This window comes from Coccinella septempunctata, chromosome X (assembly GCF_907165205.1).
Source record: "Coccinella septempunctata chromosome X, icCocSept1.1, whole genome shotgun sequence".
Classification (NCBI taxonomy): Eukaryota; Metazoa; Arthropoda; class Insecta; order Coleoptera; family Coccinellidae; genus Coccinella; species Coccinella septempunctata.
Window position 1 is genome coordinate 9,222,362 of NC_058198.1, and position 19,735 is coordinate 9,242,096.

The 19,735-nt window shown below is 38.6% G+C and overlaps 1 protein-coding gene across 3 annotated transcripts; it reads right to left on the bottom strand.

Moving 5' to 3' along the window:
- Positions 1 to 456: 456 nt before the first annotated feature.
- On the bottom strand, positions 457 to 19,338 carry LOC123321566. Of its 3 annotated transcripts, none has more exons than XM_044909234.1 (3): positions 19,272 to 19,338; positions 14,589 to 14,639; positions 457 to 2,289 (listed from the first exon to the last, which is right to left on the bottom strand). In XM_044909234.1, the coding sequence occupies exons 1-3, from the start codon at positions 19,321 to 19,323 to the stop codon at positions 1,103 to 1,105; spliced, it is 1,290 nt and encodes a 429-aa protein (XP_044765169.1). In that variant the 5' UTR covers positions 19,324 to 19,338; the 3' UTR covers positions 457 to 1,102. The 3 variants fall into 3 exon arrangements, with proteins under 3 accessions (XP_044765169.1, XP_044765168.1, XP_044765170.1); XM_044909233.1 differs by lacking the exon at positions 19,272 to 19,338 and adding an exon at positions 18,885 to 18,972; XM_044909235.1 differs by lacking the exons at positions 14,589 to 14,639; positions 19,272 to 19,338 and adding an exon at positions 3,955 to 4,145.
- Positions 19,339 to 19,735: the final 397 nt, after the last annotated feature.

The following is a 19,735-nucleotide window of genomic DNA, read 5'->3' on the forward strand; positions in this document are numbered from 1 at the left end:
TTCGATTAAATAGATATTTCTCAAAGTTCTCAAAGGGGTGGGCCACGGCCCCCCACTGGATCCGCCTATGTTCTGTACATTATCGAACCATGTACGAATAAAAATCGCAATAAATATTCCGATTAAGACCAACAGCGTAGTATCGCAATCTCCGTTTCTGTAAATAAACTAATCATTACTCGCCTCTTCACTCGAAAAAAACTAGTTCAACAAAAACACTACCAAAGGAATTGTACTTTATGTTTTGGCTGAAGAAAATAGATGAAAGGAGAGCGCAGTTTTCAATTCAGGCCAAATGGCATGGTGTTCAAGGTACAAAAACAACATTGTTGTTGTTTAGGATTTTTTTTTCCTCGTAGCAGTAGAAGCTTGGAAGAAATTTTCGTTCAGATTTTTCTTAGGGATGTTGGGTTGGAGGTGCAAGAAGATTGAAGGGTATCAATCAAACTGAATAAATTATAAAACGATGCAAATATTCACTTTATACATTAATTAGGATACATTGCATGGTAATATGAAAATAAACATACTTATTTTCTTCGTGGCTGGACGAAATCAGTTACAGATTGAGATAACAATGTAGGTAGTTGATAAGAGTCCAGAATTCCTCTTCTACTACAAGTTATGCACTCGTATATAATAATGAGTTAAAAATAACGAACTCCACGAGTTCAGTAACAAAAATACATCTATACATAAATAAATGTTCTCTTAGGTATAGGATAAATATATATTCCCCAAAAATTTGGCCATCACAATAAAGTCATCTTGACTATTCAAATATAAATCACAAATATGTTACACTCGTAGGAATATTTTCAACAACTAATCATCGTTTGAAGATCACTCTGTCTGTTCGAGAACAACATCATGCTTTGGGGAATTTGTATAAAATCACACATTTCCAGCTATGCTAAAAAAAGGTACATTGACTGCCTTTACGAAAGCGGCGTTGTGGTCAAACAACTTCGATGTGATTAAATCATTGGCTCCCGCCTTACAATTTCAATAAATAACTAGACTACTCAAATAAATAGTCCGCCCTCCAGGCAGCGGATATTTTTTTCAGATCAGTAACACAACTTTATGTACAAAGGCAATCTTAGCGACGCACCATACTTGATGGGTCCTCCTTGCCTCTCGTCATCAGGCTCTTCAGCTGCTCCACCTCGGTGGACAAACGTACTATTTCTGATTGGAACCGGAGTTTCACTTGGTTGTTACCGTCTGGTGTTTCTTGGATAGCTTGAAGCTGCGACTGTTTCTGCAGGGTCTGGAGAGTGGCCGCGGCTTGCGTGGCAGCTGTCCATTCGGTGCCCAAAGATATACCGGAGTCTCTCTCATCGCTGGAACCTTCTCCGTCCCAGGATGGACTTCCCCTTTGACCAGGCTCTTGTTTTATGTTCTGCAGCTGTAGGAGAGCGCTGGCAGCGTCTTTATCGCCCAGATGGGACTTGTGGCGTAATTTTAGTGGTAAACTGTTGTTGGTCGTTAGTATGCCTTCATCGCCGGAGTTGCTGGATAGCTCGAATGGCGATTGTGGTCTTGACCGTGGTCTTCCTCTGGCGGATAGGTTGAGAGCATCGTCTGAGGAATAATGGTGAGGGCTGTGGAAGGATGGGAAAGTGTATGGGTGGAACTCCGGCCTGTGCTCGTGATGTGTGGGTGGGACATGGAGAAGATGCGGATGCGTTAGAGGCGGTGGTGGTGGAGACCCAAGCACCGGTTGCATGTTCTGCTGGTTGATGGAACTAGGTGTCTGGTAGATGTGTGGTTGTGGATGTGCCAGCTTCTGCCTTTTGGTTATGCTCAGCACTTGCTCATTGGTTGGTAAATTGGCAAGGACCTTCTCCACACACACGACGTTTTCACCGCATATCCCATACTCTTCCTTGATAGCCTCAAGTTGAGCCTTCAACACTGCGTTCTCCTTCGTCAACTCCACCACGCGTTGTTCCAGCACCATATCGTTGAACCTCCTCTTCTCCCTCGATCTCTTAGCAGCCTCGTTGTTCCTCCTCCTCCTGTCCCAGTAACTGTCATCCTTCTTGCTGTCAGGGGTGAATTCCCTCTGTTTCCTTTGGGAAAACAGCTCTTTGTGCTTGACTGACGTCATGGGGTAGTTAGCAGCGTACTCATCAACTGAGGGGGATGACGAAGTACTCAGCAGTTCCCTTCCATGGCAGTTTGGCATGTTCGAATTCACTTGTGGCAGCTCCCCGTTCACTGGTGATCCATTATGACCGCGACCGACAAATTCGGCTACCATCATACGTTGTTTTATAATATCTGCAACGAAGAAAAAAATTGGGATCAAAATTTCGAAATCTACACATGCACACTACAGGAAATCGATTGGTTATTGATGCATCTCCGATTCAAATTTATCTAAAATCGACATTCGTGAACAAAGGGAGATAATTAATCATTCGTATTTATGTAATTTTTTATGTGAGTCGTTATCTCAATTTTCGAAATCCTACATAGATAATACGATCGTTCCGTCTGATACGGGGGGCCCTTGGGATAAACGAATGCAACCTGTTGAAAATTCAATATTTCATAAATAATTGTTTGTCACCTAGACTCGATAACCCTAACCTAATTATATCGCAAACAAATCTGATTTGTGTTTCATCATAAAGAAAGTCATTGAGGCGGTTCCAGTTATATTATCGATTATTGTCCAAGATACGGATCTTAAAAGGGTCAACCGCCGATTAGTCGAGATAAGGAAAGAATTAACATTTTCTGGAGAGCCTTCATCCCCATCACGCCAAAACTGATCACTCGATTTCGAGCTTTTTCACAGTGTCAAACCCCATCGACACACTTGCTTTAAATAGCCGAATAATTACAATAGACCGACCTAATTCGCAAGAAATTAACCCAATTCCATTTGGCACGCTCGAAGATACCCAAAGAGTTAAAAAAAACTAGAACGAGTTCAACGAAATGTACATAGGTAAACGTAATAGGGACAAAAGACGCTGACTAATCAACTTTCACCGAAAAAGATGATCGCTGTGGATTTCTACGGCGTGAGCGAATTTTTTGGCAACTTCCATCTATTCCACATTATATGATTCAAGCGATACAACGATTCATCAGTTTTATTTTTAATTTGTCCGCACGTTGTTGCTAAACGTTCAAATTCGAATGCATTTCGGATTTTGACGGTGCGCGTGATAATGGAAATGTTCCCCGACAAAGAATGTTGAACGAGATATGAATCATATTCGTTTACTCATTCTCGACAATGATTTTGTTATATCATATCATTTCTCGGAAAGTTAATTTGGTGATTTATGTCATCGGGATGTGTTTTGAGAGGGGAACAATGATTATTTTTATTACGACATTTTAAATGGCGGTTTTAGTGGTCTAACTGTTAACTGGAGAGGAATCTACCTACATATTTACAGGTCCAATCTATATGTACCTACTTATTCTATAACGGCTACTAAAAGTAGGCTAGTAGAGCTCCAGTTCAAGAATGCTCCGCAACAGCGAAGTCAATCTTTGTTACATAATTTCATTGCTAAATCGACTCATTATTTCAAGATTACAACGAAACTTAACAAAGACAATCGGGTTCAACCAACCTCGAAAATTATAAACAACTTTTTATCACTATGAAACTGAGCGTACAGGGTCCAAATATTCCAATATCCCATTGAGAAATTACTCAGTATCATCTATTGTAACAATAGTTCCAGATCATTTCACATTTATCTCGGATATTAGCAGAATTTCGAATTGCATCATCTTACTATCAAAACTGATTGATTCCGCGAAATATTCAGGACAATCAGAAGATCATTCGAGTAACAATTGTAAAACGCCGAAAATATAATTCGCAAGACAACAAACATCGGATGTGCGCACATGCCAGGCAAAAAACTGCATAATGAAGATTTTAGATGTAAACAACATCGCATCCATCGAACTCACCGTATCCAAAAACGAACTGGGTTTCGAGTCCGGAGAAAGTCTCATAAAATTGTAGAATTAGTATCCAATTAAACACAATGTTCGAATTGATCACTGGGTTTTTGTTCGTAAAAATATCACAAAGAGCGCAACTTGAAATTGCGTTCGAGAACACACCTTTGCTCGTACAACGTCCAACATAAACTAACTCGCTTCGCTATGTTCCGTGAGATACATACCTACATTGCTCCGCGTGTTCAATCGCAGTCGGAGTGGGGGGTGGTGGGGGAGCGAGGCCAACACCCTCACTGACTCACCAATTAGCGTGTAGCTGGTCACCTTCGCTTCTTACGTAATGATATTGTGTCTTGTCTGTGTTTTTGCTAAGGAATTCCTGAATCAGGAGCGGGACATGTGCTAAAACCACGGGCGACAGGATTTGGCATGTCTGCCATCTTGATTCCGGCCATCGTGGACCAAACGGAAACACCAAGAGCTCTCCTCCTTGGCTGGAGCTGCTCCCCCAAGATAGAACTCCAACATCTACTTCTAAACGCCAGACTCAGTGTTAACATTCATGAGCATACTCAACAACCAACATCCATTTGTCGTGCATATTGCTCTTGGAAGGACTCTAAATGTTCAGGAGAGCATCATCAATCTTATCCAAGATTGATTACCCACAGTAAGCTGCTTGAAGCCATCCCCAGATACTGGAGTTCATCAGAACCCTAGAACTGGATGGCAAGCTGCAGCTCTGAAGGAGGCACAATACATATTGAGGACGCAGTGCAACCCAACCCCCTTCAAAATCTACAATCTACAAGCTATCTTGAAGGTCCGGTGAGTTATTGCATCAACGAACATACCCTTCAACATCTTCCTGAATAAAAAATAATCAGGTATACTTTCTCTGGTACCTCAGGCACCTCTGGTCATTCCAGAGCGAAGGGTGATGTGTCAGACCAACTGGCGATCGGAAAATGCTGAGGCAGCTTGGCTCTTGGTTCTTGAAACCAGAACAGGTGATGGATGTAGCACCCACCAGGAAGGTTTTGAAGTTTATTGACCCTCAAGATAGAACTCAATAATCTACATCTAGACGCCAACTTTCATCCAAGAGGATACCCAACAACCAACATCCATTTGTCGTGCATATTGCTCATGGAAGGACTCATCAAGACTCGAAATGTTCAGGAGAGCATCTTCAATCTTATCCAAGATTGATTACCTACAGTAAGCTGCTTGAAGCCATCCCCAGATACTGGAGTTCATCAGAACCCTAAAACTGGATGGCAAGCTGCAGCTCTGAAGGAGGCACAATACATATTGAGGTCGCAGTGCAACGCAACCCCCTTCAAAATCTACAATCTACAAGCTTTCTTGAAGGTCCTGTGAGTTATTGAATCAACGAACATACCCTTCAACATCTTCCTGAATAACAAATAATCAGGCCAACTTTCTATGGTACCTCAGGCACCTCTGGTCATTCCAGGGCGAAGGGTGATGTGTCAGGCCAACTGGCGATCGGAAAATGCCGAGGCAGCTTGGCTCTTGGTTCTTGAAACCAGAACAGGTGATGGATGTAGCACCCTCCAGGAAGGTATTGAATGCGCAAAATAGGTCTACAGGTCATGGTTTGTGAAACATCAACAATACTTCGATCATACATCAACCAAACCTTCTCTAGACATCCTATATTTGGTACTGTTCAACTTCTATCCTGTTTCAACCCAAACTGAACGCTGTTTGGCCTTTTACACAATAGTGCCAAGAAGCCTTGACATAACAACATGAAGAAAAAAGATTTATATCATCACAGGTTGGCTATGAGGTACTTACAGGTCACAGGTCCACTATACTATGATCCCTATATTCTCAGCGTGTTGATACAAAGAATAAGGAGGATAACCTAATGGAAATGAAATAGTCGATCGACTTGGGAAGCAGTTCATTGGCTCTCCTGAATGTGATCTTCCATTACCTTATCTACACAGATAGATGACCATTGTAGGTGACCAAGGAAACATTGTCAGTAGATAATTTGGTGATATATCCAGTAGCATTGTACCAAACAAAAAGTAGAATAGCATAACCTAACCTACCCTAACCTTATATAATGAATTTGTAAAACATCAACAACACTTCCATCATACAGACTGTACATCGACAAAACCTTCTCTAGACATCCTATAATTGGTACTGTTCAACTTCCTTCCCATTTCAATCCAAACTGAGCGCTGTTTGGCCTGGTACAAAATAGTGCCAAGAAGCCTTGACATGACAACATGAAGAGTACAGATTTATATCATCACAGGTTGGCTATGAGGTACTCACAGGTCAGAGTTCCACTATACTATCTTCCCTATGTTTTCAGCATATTGAAGGAAAGAATAAGGAGGATGACCTAATGGAAATTACATAGTCGATTGACTTGGGAAGCACTTCTTTGGCTCTCCTGAAGTGAAATGTGTTCTTCCATTAGCTTATCTAGACAGAAAAATTTGATAGATGGCCATTGCAGGTCACCAAGGAAACCTTGTCAGCAGATAATTTGGTGATATCTCCAGCATTGTACCAGACAAAAGGTCGAATAGTTAAGGTCACTCCTTCATCTCTCGCAAAATTTGGCGTACAAGACAAATAGAGCTGAATTCATACGGTATAAGATATTCCAATGTTAGGGTTTCAAAAAATGGTTGAGTGTTTTTGAATTTTTTAAATTGATTTTCATGCTCTTGAGGAAATCAGAAACCCAACAACGTTACTTTGATGATTGACCCGCAAGAAGCCGTCACATAAACAGCGATATGTTGAAAGTCTTAACAAGGTTGAATGACATATACATAGATATTCACAATCAGTGATTTTACCACTAGTCACTCTTCGAGTTTGTGAAAATATGTGTTGTTTTGTGCATAATAATGAATACGCCATTTTAACCAGCCATTTTGATCCACCATTTTAACCTGCCATTTTGACCCACGATATCAGCCAGCCATTTTAACCAGCCATTTTGAACCAGTGAACTCGATTATTGAGTTGAATCCGCTTAAAATTCCATTCTTATCACATCATGAAACGTGATTTTGGTTGGTAATCATAAACCACTTCATGTTCTTGGTGAATCGATTGGAAAAGCATGAAATCATACTGCTCAAACGAATTCCCCCCATTTATGGAATGATATGGAAGCTGAATCAACCAAAACGAAGCCGGCATAGTTGTTCTCCTCAACCAAGACAAGGACAATGTAAATTACTTCCTTAAGCGGCGTTTTGTGTTATTTCCCTGACCATTCCCGCTGAAAATTAACGTCGGAATAGAGCAGCAACCTTCGGCGATTAAGTAATATCTGATAGAAATTCCGAATAGTTCGTTTTATTAGTTATTCCGTTACGCATCACTGTTATGTAACCTTTTTTTGAATCGGCGACCCTGTACATCACCGAAATTAAGTGTGCGAGGAATGGAATTCGATAAGCAACGGTTTGGAGTTTGAGTGCGCCGAATTTCATTGTCGCTTTTTGGGTCAGAGGTAATGCGGAATGAACGGAGCATCCAGCTATGTTAGAATTGTGAATGCCTGCTGAATTGCTAGTTTTCCGAGCTCTATTCTTCATATCTTGAAAGAGATATGAAGATACAGGTAATATTTCAATGCCCAAAACGATTAAACTGATTATTTATCAGAAAAAGCCCAGAAAATCCTTCAAATATACAAATTTACAACGATAGAGCCAAAGCTGCCTATGAAATAGAACTTGAATGAATATAACCACATGCAGGGCATCTTCAAAGGTAGGGCTTTCTTTTGACAGAAGGTAGAAGTCATCAAAATAAGTCATTTCACCAAAAATTGTCTATCTCATAAAATATTCAAGATGGCTGAGCTACAACCCGACAAAATTTTTTGAAAATGAAACAAAACATAAACATATGGCCGAACAATCGTTCAGTACATCCGAGTCTATCTAATTAGTTGCATTAGGCCACTTGAAAACATTGTTGTTTGGTGCGAATTGGGTTGAAAACTGTGTAGGAAATTGAGTCGGTTTATTGAAAGGGCTGGTGTTGGCAAAGTTCTAATATTGTTACCCTATTTTTTGCGAATTTTTTTAATGAAAAATTTGTGAATAATTTAGACTAGATTTAATCTGGGATGGCTGGGATGACTCCCTGCTCCTACAAGTTTCTTGTCCAAAGCATTTTTTGTTGGGTAGCAATGGCAAGGTATTCTGTCAGCTGGTGATCTGGAGTTTAATCCTTTTCTCCTTTACAATCTTCAGTTTCTGCTAGACTCATTCTCATTAAAGGCTTCTTGAGGCAAGAATGCTCTGCAAGGAATCCATTAAGGAGGTGTAGCATATTCTTGTTAAGATCCTGATACCTCCTTATAGTTCCCCAGGAACTTTTTAGAATGTTTCAGTTCCGGATGATTCCTCCAGAGTAATTTCCTTTCGGTTTTTTTCTGCTCCTGAAACTCTTTCTTGTAGGTACATTTTTCCATACCATAGAAAAGTTCCTGGCCAATGAAAAGAGTTTGGGCTAGCCGGCTAGCCTCTATAGGTATCCTCGTACTGTTGCTACTTGCCTCTTTATGCCAGAATCATAACGTACATCCAGCACAGTATTCTTGGGTAAGATGCTCAAGTCCTACCAGCCAGACTTCTGAACCCCATTAAGGTCTTGGTTGCTTTGCTAACATCACTTCACAGATGTTTATTCCCAGATTTCTACTTTATGATGTCTGCAAGTTTAATAACTGTTGTCGTTACTTATCAATGGTAATCATGAATGTTCTGCATTGGTGTTCACCCTTTGATTCTTCTTCTGCAGTGTTCCTTATCTTCTATGCATTTTTAGATGATAGTTTTGGTATGGTTTCAAGTGGTAATCACACCAAATATATCCTCAATTTATATATCAACTTGTCCTCACGTATTCGGGATTATATAATACGAAAAATTTAAATCACTGATTGGCTTATCTTCTCGTAAATTTAAATGAATCAAATTCAGCTGCTAGCATGTCGAAATCGAATTGAATTTTTACTCAACTTTGACCAAAATCCGATACTGATTTGCTGACATTAATGGATAGTTCGGTTGACCTGCCAAATTTATGGAGTTCAATGATGCAATGTCGGCACACCACGCGCTTGGAGTTAATTAGGATAATTTATCTTTGAAACTTTGTAGGAAAGTGAAATTTGGGCGAGTGATTCGAGTGGTTTCATTGAAGAACGTCTAACTCAATATTCTGCAAATTTCTTTTATGTCATAACTCCCTTCATCCTGCACATTTTTATTTTGTTGTTGTTGGCAGTTGACCTGCCAAAAGTAAGCAATTGCTCTTGTGGTCAAACCACCTCTGTGGAATCCACTCTTGGAACAACTCAGGAGAAAGTTATATTTCCCTTTCGTTGGTGTGAATGAGTTGCTCGAAGGTATTGGCTATGCTGATGTCTCAATAGAGGCAAATTCGAAAGTATGACATGCTATTTAGGTAGTACAGAAGGAAACATCCAGCTATGCAATCTTTCCACCTAATCATAAGGTCTGAAGTTGAATATCTGGAAATGTCCCTATCCAGCCAGCTTCTGGGGAATAAACTTATGGGGATCGATGTTAGTGAAGCTATACTCAAACTTCTTGGAAAAGCCATCGGATGTTATGCCAATCCTCTTCGATTTTTTCACGCCCTTTGAAACGGTCATAGCTGACCGTCCTAGGGCAATAAGTTTCGTGAATCGTTTTGACAAAAAGTCATCCATGTGGTTAATTGATGAATTAAAATCAGAAAGTGGCATCGGCATTGGAGTATATAGACCTAAACTGAGGATCTCTAAAGCCCTGGGAAGTGAACCATTTATTTTATAGACCGAGATACTGGCTGTTTACGTATGCGCTCAGGAGTTTCTTAAAATGAACCTCAAAGGGGAGCATAACTATATCACCACGGACAGCCAGGCCACGCTAAGGTCCCTGGAATTACACCGCCAGAGATTTCTGCTTACATGGGAGTGCCGTAATACCATAAAGCAACTGGTCAGAAACAACGAAGTGATTCTATTATGGGTAACAGGGTATTGTGGTGTTGAAGGAAATTAGAAGGCCGATGAACATTCAAAAAAACATCAAGATTAACACCTGCTGGACCTGAGCCTTTCTGTGGGCTTGGAAAATACCAATATAAGTCACCGGTCCAACAATGGGAGTTGAACAGAATAACCCTCTGGAGAAATACTCCTGGACTTACTCAGTCAAAGAAATTCGTGATGATTTCACCGACCCACACCAGAAAACTGCTAAAGCTGTCACAAGCTGAGCTTCAGGTGATGGTGGGACAGCTGACAGGGCACTGTCGGTACAAATATCATTTGTACCGTATGGGAAAGTCAGCAGATGAGATTTGTAGGCTCTGTGGATCAGAAGCAGAAACCGCTGAACACATGGTATGCAAGTGTCAAGAGCTGGCGGACCTAAGAACCACTCATATGGGGAAACCTGTCTTGGATACTCACGAGGTAACGGCCAAGGCCCCTAAGGTTGTTGCCGGTTTTAACAACACCATTGACGACCACCTTGGGTTCCTATGAACGAGTAGGGTAGAGAGCAAAAGATCTTAAAAGGTTAATCGAGCCACAACGAACCCGGTTCAAATAATAATAGGAATAGTGAAGCAGTGCAGAATTCTGGCTGGTAAGGTTTGCGACTGTAACCCAAAAATACTGCGATGGATGTAAGTCATGACTGAGAGATCAATAGTCTGACATGCAGATTGCAGAACCTAGTCGGAATAGCACGAAGGAAACTATCGACAAAGTACAAAGGCTATAGCCTGTCTGTGGATCACTGGAGCTATAATTACTTGCTGAACAATTAGGACACTCGAGATCATTACAGATCTCACAGATTTTCATATGTTCATAGACAGATTAGCCGGTGAGGTCAAACTCTGATTGTCCAGAGAAGATACAGAAGGTTCAAAAGCTGTAACAGGATTTGGTGCTGGATTATTGGGTACACACACTCTCGGAATCTATTCCGAGTACCTTCCAGGCAGAAACACTCGAGCTCAATGGACAAATAAGCAAAAATTACAAGGTCCTCCGCCAGGAAAGAAGCAGTAACCCTTTACATAGGACTGGAAGCATTCTGTGGTATAAAAAAAATGCATCTAGAGAAAAGGAAAGTCCTAGTGTCAAATTTTCCGAAAGACAACATAGCCTTGCTCTGCTAGAAATTACCACTTAACCACTTTAAACTCCTCAATTGATGGAAACTTCACCGCCCTTTGGATCTAGACTGTACAACAAAACCTTCATATACTTCAAATATCGTATTTAGGTAGCTGTTCATTCTGGAGTGCACAGTAATGAAATGGCAGATTAACTGACACGAGAGAGAGTGAGAGGTGGATAACTCTCTTCATTGGGCTAGAGCCCTTTTGTGGTTTTCCAGCCAGGCATCAAGCGATGGCAGTCAAGAAGCGGGAACCAAATAGGAAGCCCTTTCTTTCTCTGTGAAACCATCTTTTTTCCCAGAACAAATTAAATCGGGATTAACTGAAAACTACTGATATATTTCAGCTATTCCTGTATATTCTCATTATAATGTTACTTTTGTAATATCCTGGATGCATGGAACAATCGAAACTTTGAGTGAGTCCAGAATCATTGGGAGTACAAATTAGTTCAGTCCGTTTTCGAAAAATGTCTCTGGCTTTCACAGAGACAGCTGAATTTGAAGGTTTCGAAGAGGTTAGACATTTCACAGTAATATTTAGATTATATCTCCCTGATTTTCACACAAAAACAGTGTTTACTAGTGTGTAAAGTATTTGAAATTCAGTTTAAACTTCTCGAATTGGAAGAAAAGTGCAGGAGATGCAAGGAATGCTTGTAGAAGTTTATGGTGACTAGGGTCAAGTGATATAGCAATAGCATGTAGTTTAAGTTTGGAGGATAGTGATTTTAGCTTTTAGGACAAGCCTTGCTCTGGAAAGTCGATGAAGATCGGAGTCAACATAAGACGTTCTCGGAGAATCATGAGGAGTGACTCAAGAAGCAGTTGGCGAACCATTCAAATCCATGAAAATGGCTCAGCAGCCAATTGAAACCAAAGGAGTTGAAAGACGATTTTTCATTTGAGAGCAGCAACAAAGGAACGGTGTTTCACATCATATTGTGGTAGGGTACCATAGTATTGGAACAGTTTCGAACGATCTTTATCATCTTTATTGCGACAATAGGCAGATCTCATTCATCAGCGGCTAAAAACTGTGCAAAAAGCAAGAATTTCGAAATAGTGGACAGAACGGACGACCGTGACTTTGAAACAATTCGACCGACTTCCGGAAAGCGTATTCATAGTTGTTAGCGAGAGAAACTCCATTGAATCAGATCGTAGAAATGAGCCGCACTCAATAGAGAGAGTATCAACCGGTACAGTCATCAGGAATTTCCCATGATATGCTTCTTACCAGTCTTACGAACAGCGCATTCCGGTTTCGATCAAGGCGCACTTCAAAATTAATTAATTTGCCAAATTATGAGGAGGTTCCAGGAGTTTTATCGATATTTCCGATCCGTTTCCGAAAGGAAATACGCCGGTAGAGGATCGCCTTTTATGGATTTCGATTTTGAGTTGTTGGAACCTCTCGCGTTTTACTCTGAAACGATTGGGACGCTAGTTTCTTGGAATTTCCTTTTGTTATATTTATCACGAGATTTTCAGTGACTGTTGCTGGTTAATTCCGTGAATAATTTCCCCGCAAAACATAATTTGCAGTTGGCATTGAGCAAAAACTAATTTTCGGTTGAATTTTTTTGAAGTGACATGGAAGCGGAGATGTACCGAGCAGTTTTTTGGAAACTGCTTGAAATTGGTTCTTCCTTGTATGCTGTTACAGTGGATAATGAAAAATTTTCAATACTCGTAGCAAAAATATTCGTAATTTGTCATGAAAAACCTGTAGATGAATGTACGTTTATATGTTATGAAAAAAAAACAACACTGACATGAACTCAAGAGATTTGGCACACTTGTACAAATTCACAACCACGGCACTCGACCATACAGGTACTGAATACGCCTCATGCTGGCAAAATTCGGATGTCTATAACCTCGAAACCATTGAACAGTTTTAGTATGTTCACCTACCCTTTTATTCGAAGGGTACAAACAAGTCGATGCATGATTTCATAAAGGATTAGTGCTTGGTAATCCCTAGAGGTACTCGAGAACATTTCTGCTCAGGAGCAATGGAAACCCTTACCATTACCAACTATGCCTTCGGTGTTGAGTTGTTGTGGTCTTGAGACCAACCTTTCAAAGTTCTGCCTTGATCAGAGCTAACCCTGACCAAACTGACGAATTTTTCTCTTGTTGTCATGGACCTCATGGAAAGCACTCGTTAATCTTAGCAAGACAATGACGCCATCTTAGAGAAATCAGCTCAAATAGCCGTTCGACACAAATTATATGAAATCCTTATAAGTAACGTTCACAAAATTGTGAATTTCCAAAGCTTCTGTATAGCCTAGGTATTGCATTATGTATCTGTTATGCTCATTTTGATTTTGCGTACTCATTCCATTCGCAATAACAATTGGTTTGCTTGTTTTCGATTTAATTATCTTGCGGTTACAACTGTATATACGTACATTATGAGGGAAATTCTGTTTTGTTCGTGAGTGATTCAAGTATTTCAATAAACTGAGATACGAAACTATGTTTCTGCTTGTCACAGATCTATATTAATTCAGGGATCATGCAGAAATATATGAGAATACTGTGTTTCTTTTGGAAGATGCAGTGAGACGTTGTCGAGGAAATCTGATATTGGTTTCTTTGGAATTTTCCGTTTGTATGATGCACATTGCATTTATATATGTTCCATTCGAATCTTGTCTCTGCTACATTTTATATTGACCAAACCATCAAAAATTTTCCAACCACTTCTTCTAGTCAAGTTCATCGACAGTTTGACATGTTTTTCTCTGAATAGAACAAGGAAACCATGTGTATTTTTCATTCCATAATGAGCCTCTTATTATGAGAAACTATGCTGAAACGAAAATGTGTATGGTCTTGGATCTGAGGCGTTTATAACATACGAAGGCTGTTTTACTTTCAAGTTAGGTTCTTCACAAAACCTTTCAAATGATTTCTCTCATTTTAAATGTTAGTATGGGTAACTTTTTTCATTTCATATGATCTTGCCCTACTAAAAAATTATATATAACAAATTAGCTTTTGGAGTTCTCGTAGCTAAATGAAAAAATTTTTTTGCAAATTGTTACGAATTTTTAGAGAACCCTGAAGGACCCTCTTCTTGGCAGACGTTTTTTATTATTTTCCATCGAAGGTTTCCACGAAAAACCGAAAAGTTTGGTTCCAGTGAGTAGCTACGCTCAATAAATTTAAATGAGGTTATTCCTAGAAGTACACTCGTATAATTATTGGTTGGAATAACTCCACAACTCTTATGTGTGAGTCTTATATTCCAGGAATATTTTTGTTTTGAAGTGTTCATCCGATATATTAATTCCGTCTGCCTACATAGGCTAGCTCTAGAACCTTACAGGGCAATTTTAATTTTTACTGACTCCAAACGAGTCTGCTGATAATGATTAATTGTCTACTTACTGTGGGAATATCTCCGAAGTTCTGGATCAGAGTCGGGTGGAACTTGGTATTCTGAAAAAAACGATGAAGTCAGGATCATACAGAATATCATCAGAAGGAAATGAGCAATACACGACTGACATTCCCTCTGCATTTCGGTACATACGACGCCTAGATAAATGGAGAAATTTTTCTCAGTAAAACCTACATTAGTCTATTGCACCTTTTTCATATTACAATAATCGATTTAAGAAAGTATAAAATCCTTTTTCAGAGTCGAAAGGGGAACCAAGATAATGTTCTACTTGAGAAATTCATTTTCGATAGCTTATAAAAGTCTCCTGTAATTTCTTGCTGAAAGTAACGGATTTTGAGAAAAACAATCATTTACCAATGGGTGCGTAGGGTGACTTGTATAGGATATAATTATTTATCATCGAACTTAAATTTACCTAGTAGGTAGATGTCATGTTGACTTATTATAGGAAACACCACCAAAATATTTTTTTATTGACTTCCCTCCATAGAATTTCTGCTCAATTTTATCTCTTTTTTTTCTGTTTTCCAAGAAAAAAAATAAAAATTGCTCTTCAGGTGTCATCTTTAGAGGGATGTATCTAAAAAGGGGCTGCTCAAAAAAGAAATTTTATATCAAGATCCACACATTTACAACCTGTTTTATTATATTTCGTTTTCATTAGTAGAGAACCGTTAGATGGGCCACCAATATCACCTGATTCAACCCCTTTGGCTTTTATTAATGGTGATTGATTAAGTCTTTAACAGTACGAAAAGAAAATGAAAACCACCTTTCTAAAGTTTTTAATATAATGAAGAGCATTCTGAACACTCAATAAAATAATGAAAAAATTCAAAAATAACTACCTATTTGAATCAATAATAACCTTCAGATTCATACAAATTACTTCTAAACAAGCTTCTAGTACCTACAATTTTGATAATCAGAAACACCTCTGAATCTGTATTATTTTTCTTGCAGAATCATTTAGAGAATTAAAAGACTTTTTGGACAATGTTTCGCATGGCATATAAGTATCGTTTAAACTTTTGCAGTAGGGGTGGCCACCACCTGAGGTATAGATCGAGAATACGTTGTTTTCGTTTCCCCTTTGAACATTCGAAACAGTTTTTGTGTGTTAATACTCATTTTCAGAATATTGTCGACTGACAGGTTTCAGTGTGAGATGTTGTAGGTATATGTAAAGCAAAAAATTGATAAATATTCATACGCTATATAAAATTACGTTTCAAGAATTCATAGATAAAAAAATTCAAACAATGAACCAATTCATATCTCTGGTAGGTATTTACTATTTTGGTAAGAAATTCTGCAACAGGTCAATTTTTATTTCGAATTACGCAACTTTTCATGTATATTCGAGGGGTTTGTAATGCACCCCAAGAGGTGGAGGGTAGTTGAGGTATTTTAAATGGTGACTGTAACTTTTTGTTTAAGAAATGGATGAACCTTTTGTTGCTGAGAATTATTTAATTATTGATTCAGTTCTTATAAACCCTTTTTTCATTTAAGGGATGAAATGGTTAAACTTATTGAAATGATTGATGTTCATGATATGTTACCTAAAATATGCCTTTTTCGTAGGGTTGTATTGATGAAAGACTATATTAATCATATGTTCTCTAATTTTTCTCTCATTGTGGTTTTTATTTAAGATAATTTATTGATTTATACCTTACAAAAAAGGCCAGTTCTGATAAAACTTAAAAATATAAAATACTCCTAAAGTTTCTGTCACGGATCTCGGAAAACATAAAAGAGTAGAAACTCGAATTCACTCAGTTATGGTTAACTGCCAAAAAACTTAAACTTTCCTCACCCCTCTTAGAGAGTTGTCATGCATCAGAATATATATTCAAAATTGATTTGCATTCCTCAACAAAAAAGTTAATAACGAAAATATGAAATGTTTGATCTACTTTTGACTCACCCTGTGTTATATTCACAAGGACGATTGAGATGATGAAACAGCAGCCGAATATTGTTTAGTATTTGCCAATTACGAGGAATTACATAACTGGAGAGAAAAACAATCAATGAATAAAATTTCAAATAATTTCTTCTCGTTCTGTTATTAGAGAAAGGTGGTGGGTTTTTGCAGGCCTACTAAGGACTCAGACCTAAGAAAGGAAGTAATTAGCTTTCCTACCTTATTTCTAAGGACCTCTGCTTTTGAAGGACTTGAAAGTGTTTCATACGTGTGACGAATATTGTGGATTTCATTTTTTCAGCTGAATTATCTCATATGTGAACGTTTCTCACAAGTTTTCCTACCCTTTCTGGTTTTTTCCCTGAATATACTTGCTTCGCAATTTCTCTACTCCTTCTAGGAATTCTTTAAAGGTTCTAGGACCACACTGACTCTTATGAGACCTCAATCACAAAAAAAAATTATAATTATGGGTTCGTTGTATGGAGTCGGTTAAGAACCTTCAAAATATGACGACGATCAACCTTGAAGGATCAACAATCACGTCTAATTTTCAAAAATAACCTCGGATGCCACCATCTGGTCCAAAATAGGTTTTACTTGCACTCGTCCGCGTTTAACCTCAATAAGCCCCAGTCCCTCTATTCCGCGAAAAATGCAATCGAAAATAAAATTCGGAGCAATGCTTGATGCTCTTATTGGATGTAAAAATATAAACGCATATGAAGCAGTCTCAAGGATGCCTCTCTCAGCTACATAATGAAGCAGCATCAGATACAGAGAGTTAAGCGCCATGGGCGTTCCAAATATACCTCCAAAAGGGCCTTGTCAATATACAGGGTGAACCAGGGGTGCGTACAATATACATGGTCCATAACTGTGTTTCTATACAACATATCAACCTGATCTTTTTCAAACAATTAGGTCAACACAATACCTGTATACATTATTTGACAAAAAATCATGTCGATAGCTTAGATAGAAATTTATAGACCATGTACACACCTGGATCACCCTATACAGGGTGATTGACTCGTACATTTAACAGTAGATTCTTGAGATCAAAAGAAACATTTTTTTCCCATACCATTTCTTCTGAATCGGCTCGGTTTAAAAGATACAGGCTGTTGAAAAACCATAAAAAATTATCATTTTTTAGTTCTATTTCGCAAACGGTTTTATCGAATGAAATGAATTTCGGAATATAGTTTTTCATTCATTTGATGGGTCTTTTTCGAACACAAGATATCACCCTCATCTTCCAGTTTTCTTATTGTGACTAGTGCGTACCATAAAAGTACCAAAAATTCAAAGAACCCATCTTTTGAAAATAAGACTCTATTTAATGGATATTTGAACGTTTTGTAAGATAACAGTTTTCCCCATATTTTCTCATATAATGCGCCGTTTTCGAGTAATTTGATGTTCAACAATTAAACAGTCCCTGTGGAATTTGAAAAATTGGGTAAGAGATCCACAGATGTGTAGTGTCATAGATTTAGCTAGTTATTCTGAAATTAATTTTGTTTTTCTAAGGGTGGTATAGCTCTTTATGAAAACTTAAAATGGCTATATCTGTTTGTCAGGGCCGTATCGGAGGAAATGGTATAGGAAAAAAGTATTTCTCAGAATCTACTGTTAAAATATTTGTACGAGTCAAAGACTCACCCTGTATAACCAAGGTGAATCGGTAATATTTGACAATAATGAAACATCGAAAAAGAAGCGGTTTTTGCCAATGAATTTAAACCCTTGAACGATGCCTAACCATATAATCGGTTTTCCCACATAATTACCAAAAAAGGCCATGATGCATTCAAATTTTGAGTGAATATATTTTGAGGATTATAACACACGTTATATGATTTTATTTCTTTGATTCTTCAGGATAACCATAAGGATGGTTTTCAAGGGTTGTGTCCCTCTTATCTAAACAAATGTGTTAATAATAAGTATTCATTACAGGACCTCAGAAGAACTTGCCTGAATACTATATAAGTTCTTCTTCGCCAAACACGACAATATCGTTATATTTTCAGATTTCGATCAGCGCCCATATCTCACCATACAGTATTTCCAATGTATCTATCAAGAAACAAGAATATCAAAAGGAGATCACAATGTTTTGAAAGTGGAACAGCAGAGTATAATGAAGAATTCACTATGGGCGTGAATGAGAACGTTCACCTGGTAGATCCGGTTGCTGAAATCGCACTTCCTAACGAGAAAATTAAGCAAATTGGGGCGCTTACATTTTGAATACGATATAGGGAGAAAGAAGTTGAAAGAAAGGATTCAAAGAGTACTTTGTATCAGCCTGCAAGCCAATATTCTTCGACAATCTTACCTTGTTTCTGAGCTGAAGAGTCTTTTGGACAGTCACCAATGGAAATATCGCGAGCACAATCAAATTTCGCCATTTTGATAAATCACATGAATATGCTGAATCCTTAAGGATGCAAACACGATGAAATGCAGTGTGCATATGCATATATTTAACATATGTAATCTGTTCTCATTTCAACTGGTGTTTGAGTGGACTAAGCTATACGTATAATGGACAAATATTTAATTTTTTCGCAATGGTGATAAACGTCCAAAGGATGATACTTAACGACAAAAGCCCTGAGCTGTCGAGTTTAACACAGGAAGATTTCAAGGAAGAATATATGGCTTGTCAGAAGATTGGTTGGATATGGTGATATTGAGGTTTGAAGGGTGGTTTGGTACTCACCTGGAGGGGTGGTATAAATTAATCCTTTGTTCTCAGTATGCATAGTAGGCATCTTGGACACAAAACCCAATGGGCGAAAATGTACCGGGGAACTTGACAGTGATCTTGAGGAGTTCTTTAGCACGGTTTCAAAGTCAATCAACGTATTACCACACCGGTACTGTCGCAATCTGATCTTGAACCGACTGAAGTGTACACAGCACTGTGCTAATACAAGTGCAAGCCTGGTATAGCTAGGATGTAAAAGTTGAGATAGTGACCTAGATGTTAGCGCGAAGTAGTGGCAGAACGAAGAAAGCGGAGAAAGGACAGTAGAAGGAAATGCGGTCGCTGCGAGTAATACGCTGTTACGTGAGATGATCACCACACATAATATATGTTTGTGTCCCCGATTTGCCATTAAACATTGGGTGCATTGCATTCTTAGATAAAAATGAAAATGTTGGGCGCCAAATATTTCAGGA

What these genes read in the sequence shown, in the direction of transcription:
- LOC123321566 (XM_044909233.1), bottom strand. Translation starts at nt 18,957, where the DNA reads ATGGCGAAATTTGATTGTGCTCGCGATATTTCCATTGGTGACTGTCCA. An exon ending in CTCTTCAGCTCAGAAACAAG is followed by an intron (nt 14,640 to 18,884) that starts GTAAGATTGTCG and finishes CGTTTTTTTCAG; the next exon opens with AATACCAAGTTCCACCCGAC. An exon ending in ACTTCGGAGATATTCCCACA is followed by an intron (nt 2,290 to 14,588) that starts GTAAGTAGACAA and finishes TCTTCGTTGCAG; the next exon opens with ATATTATAAAACAACGTATG.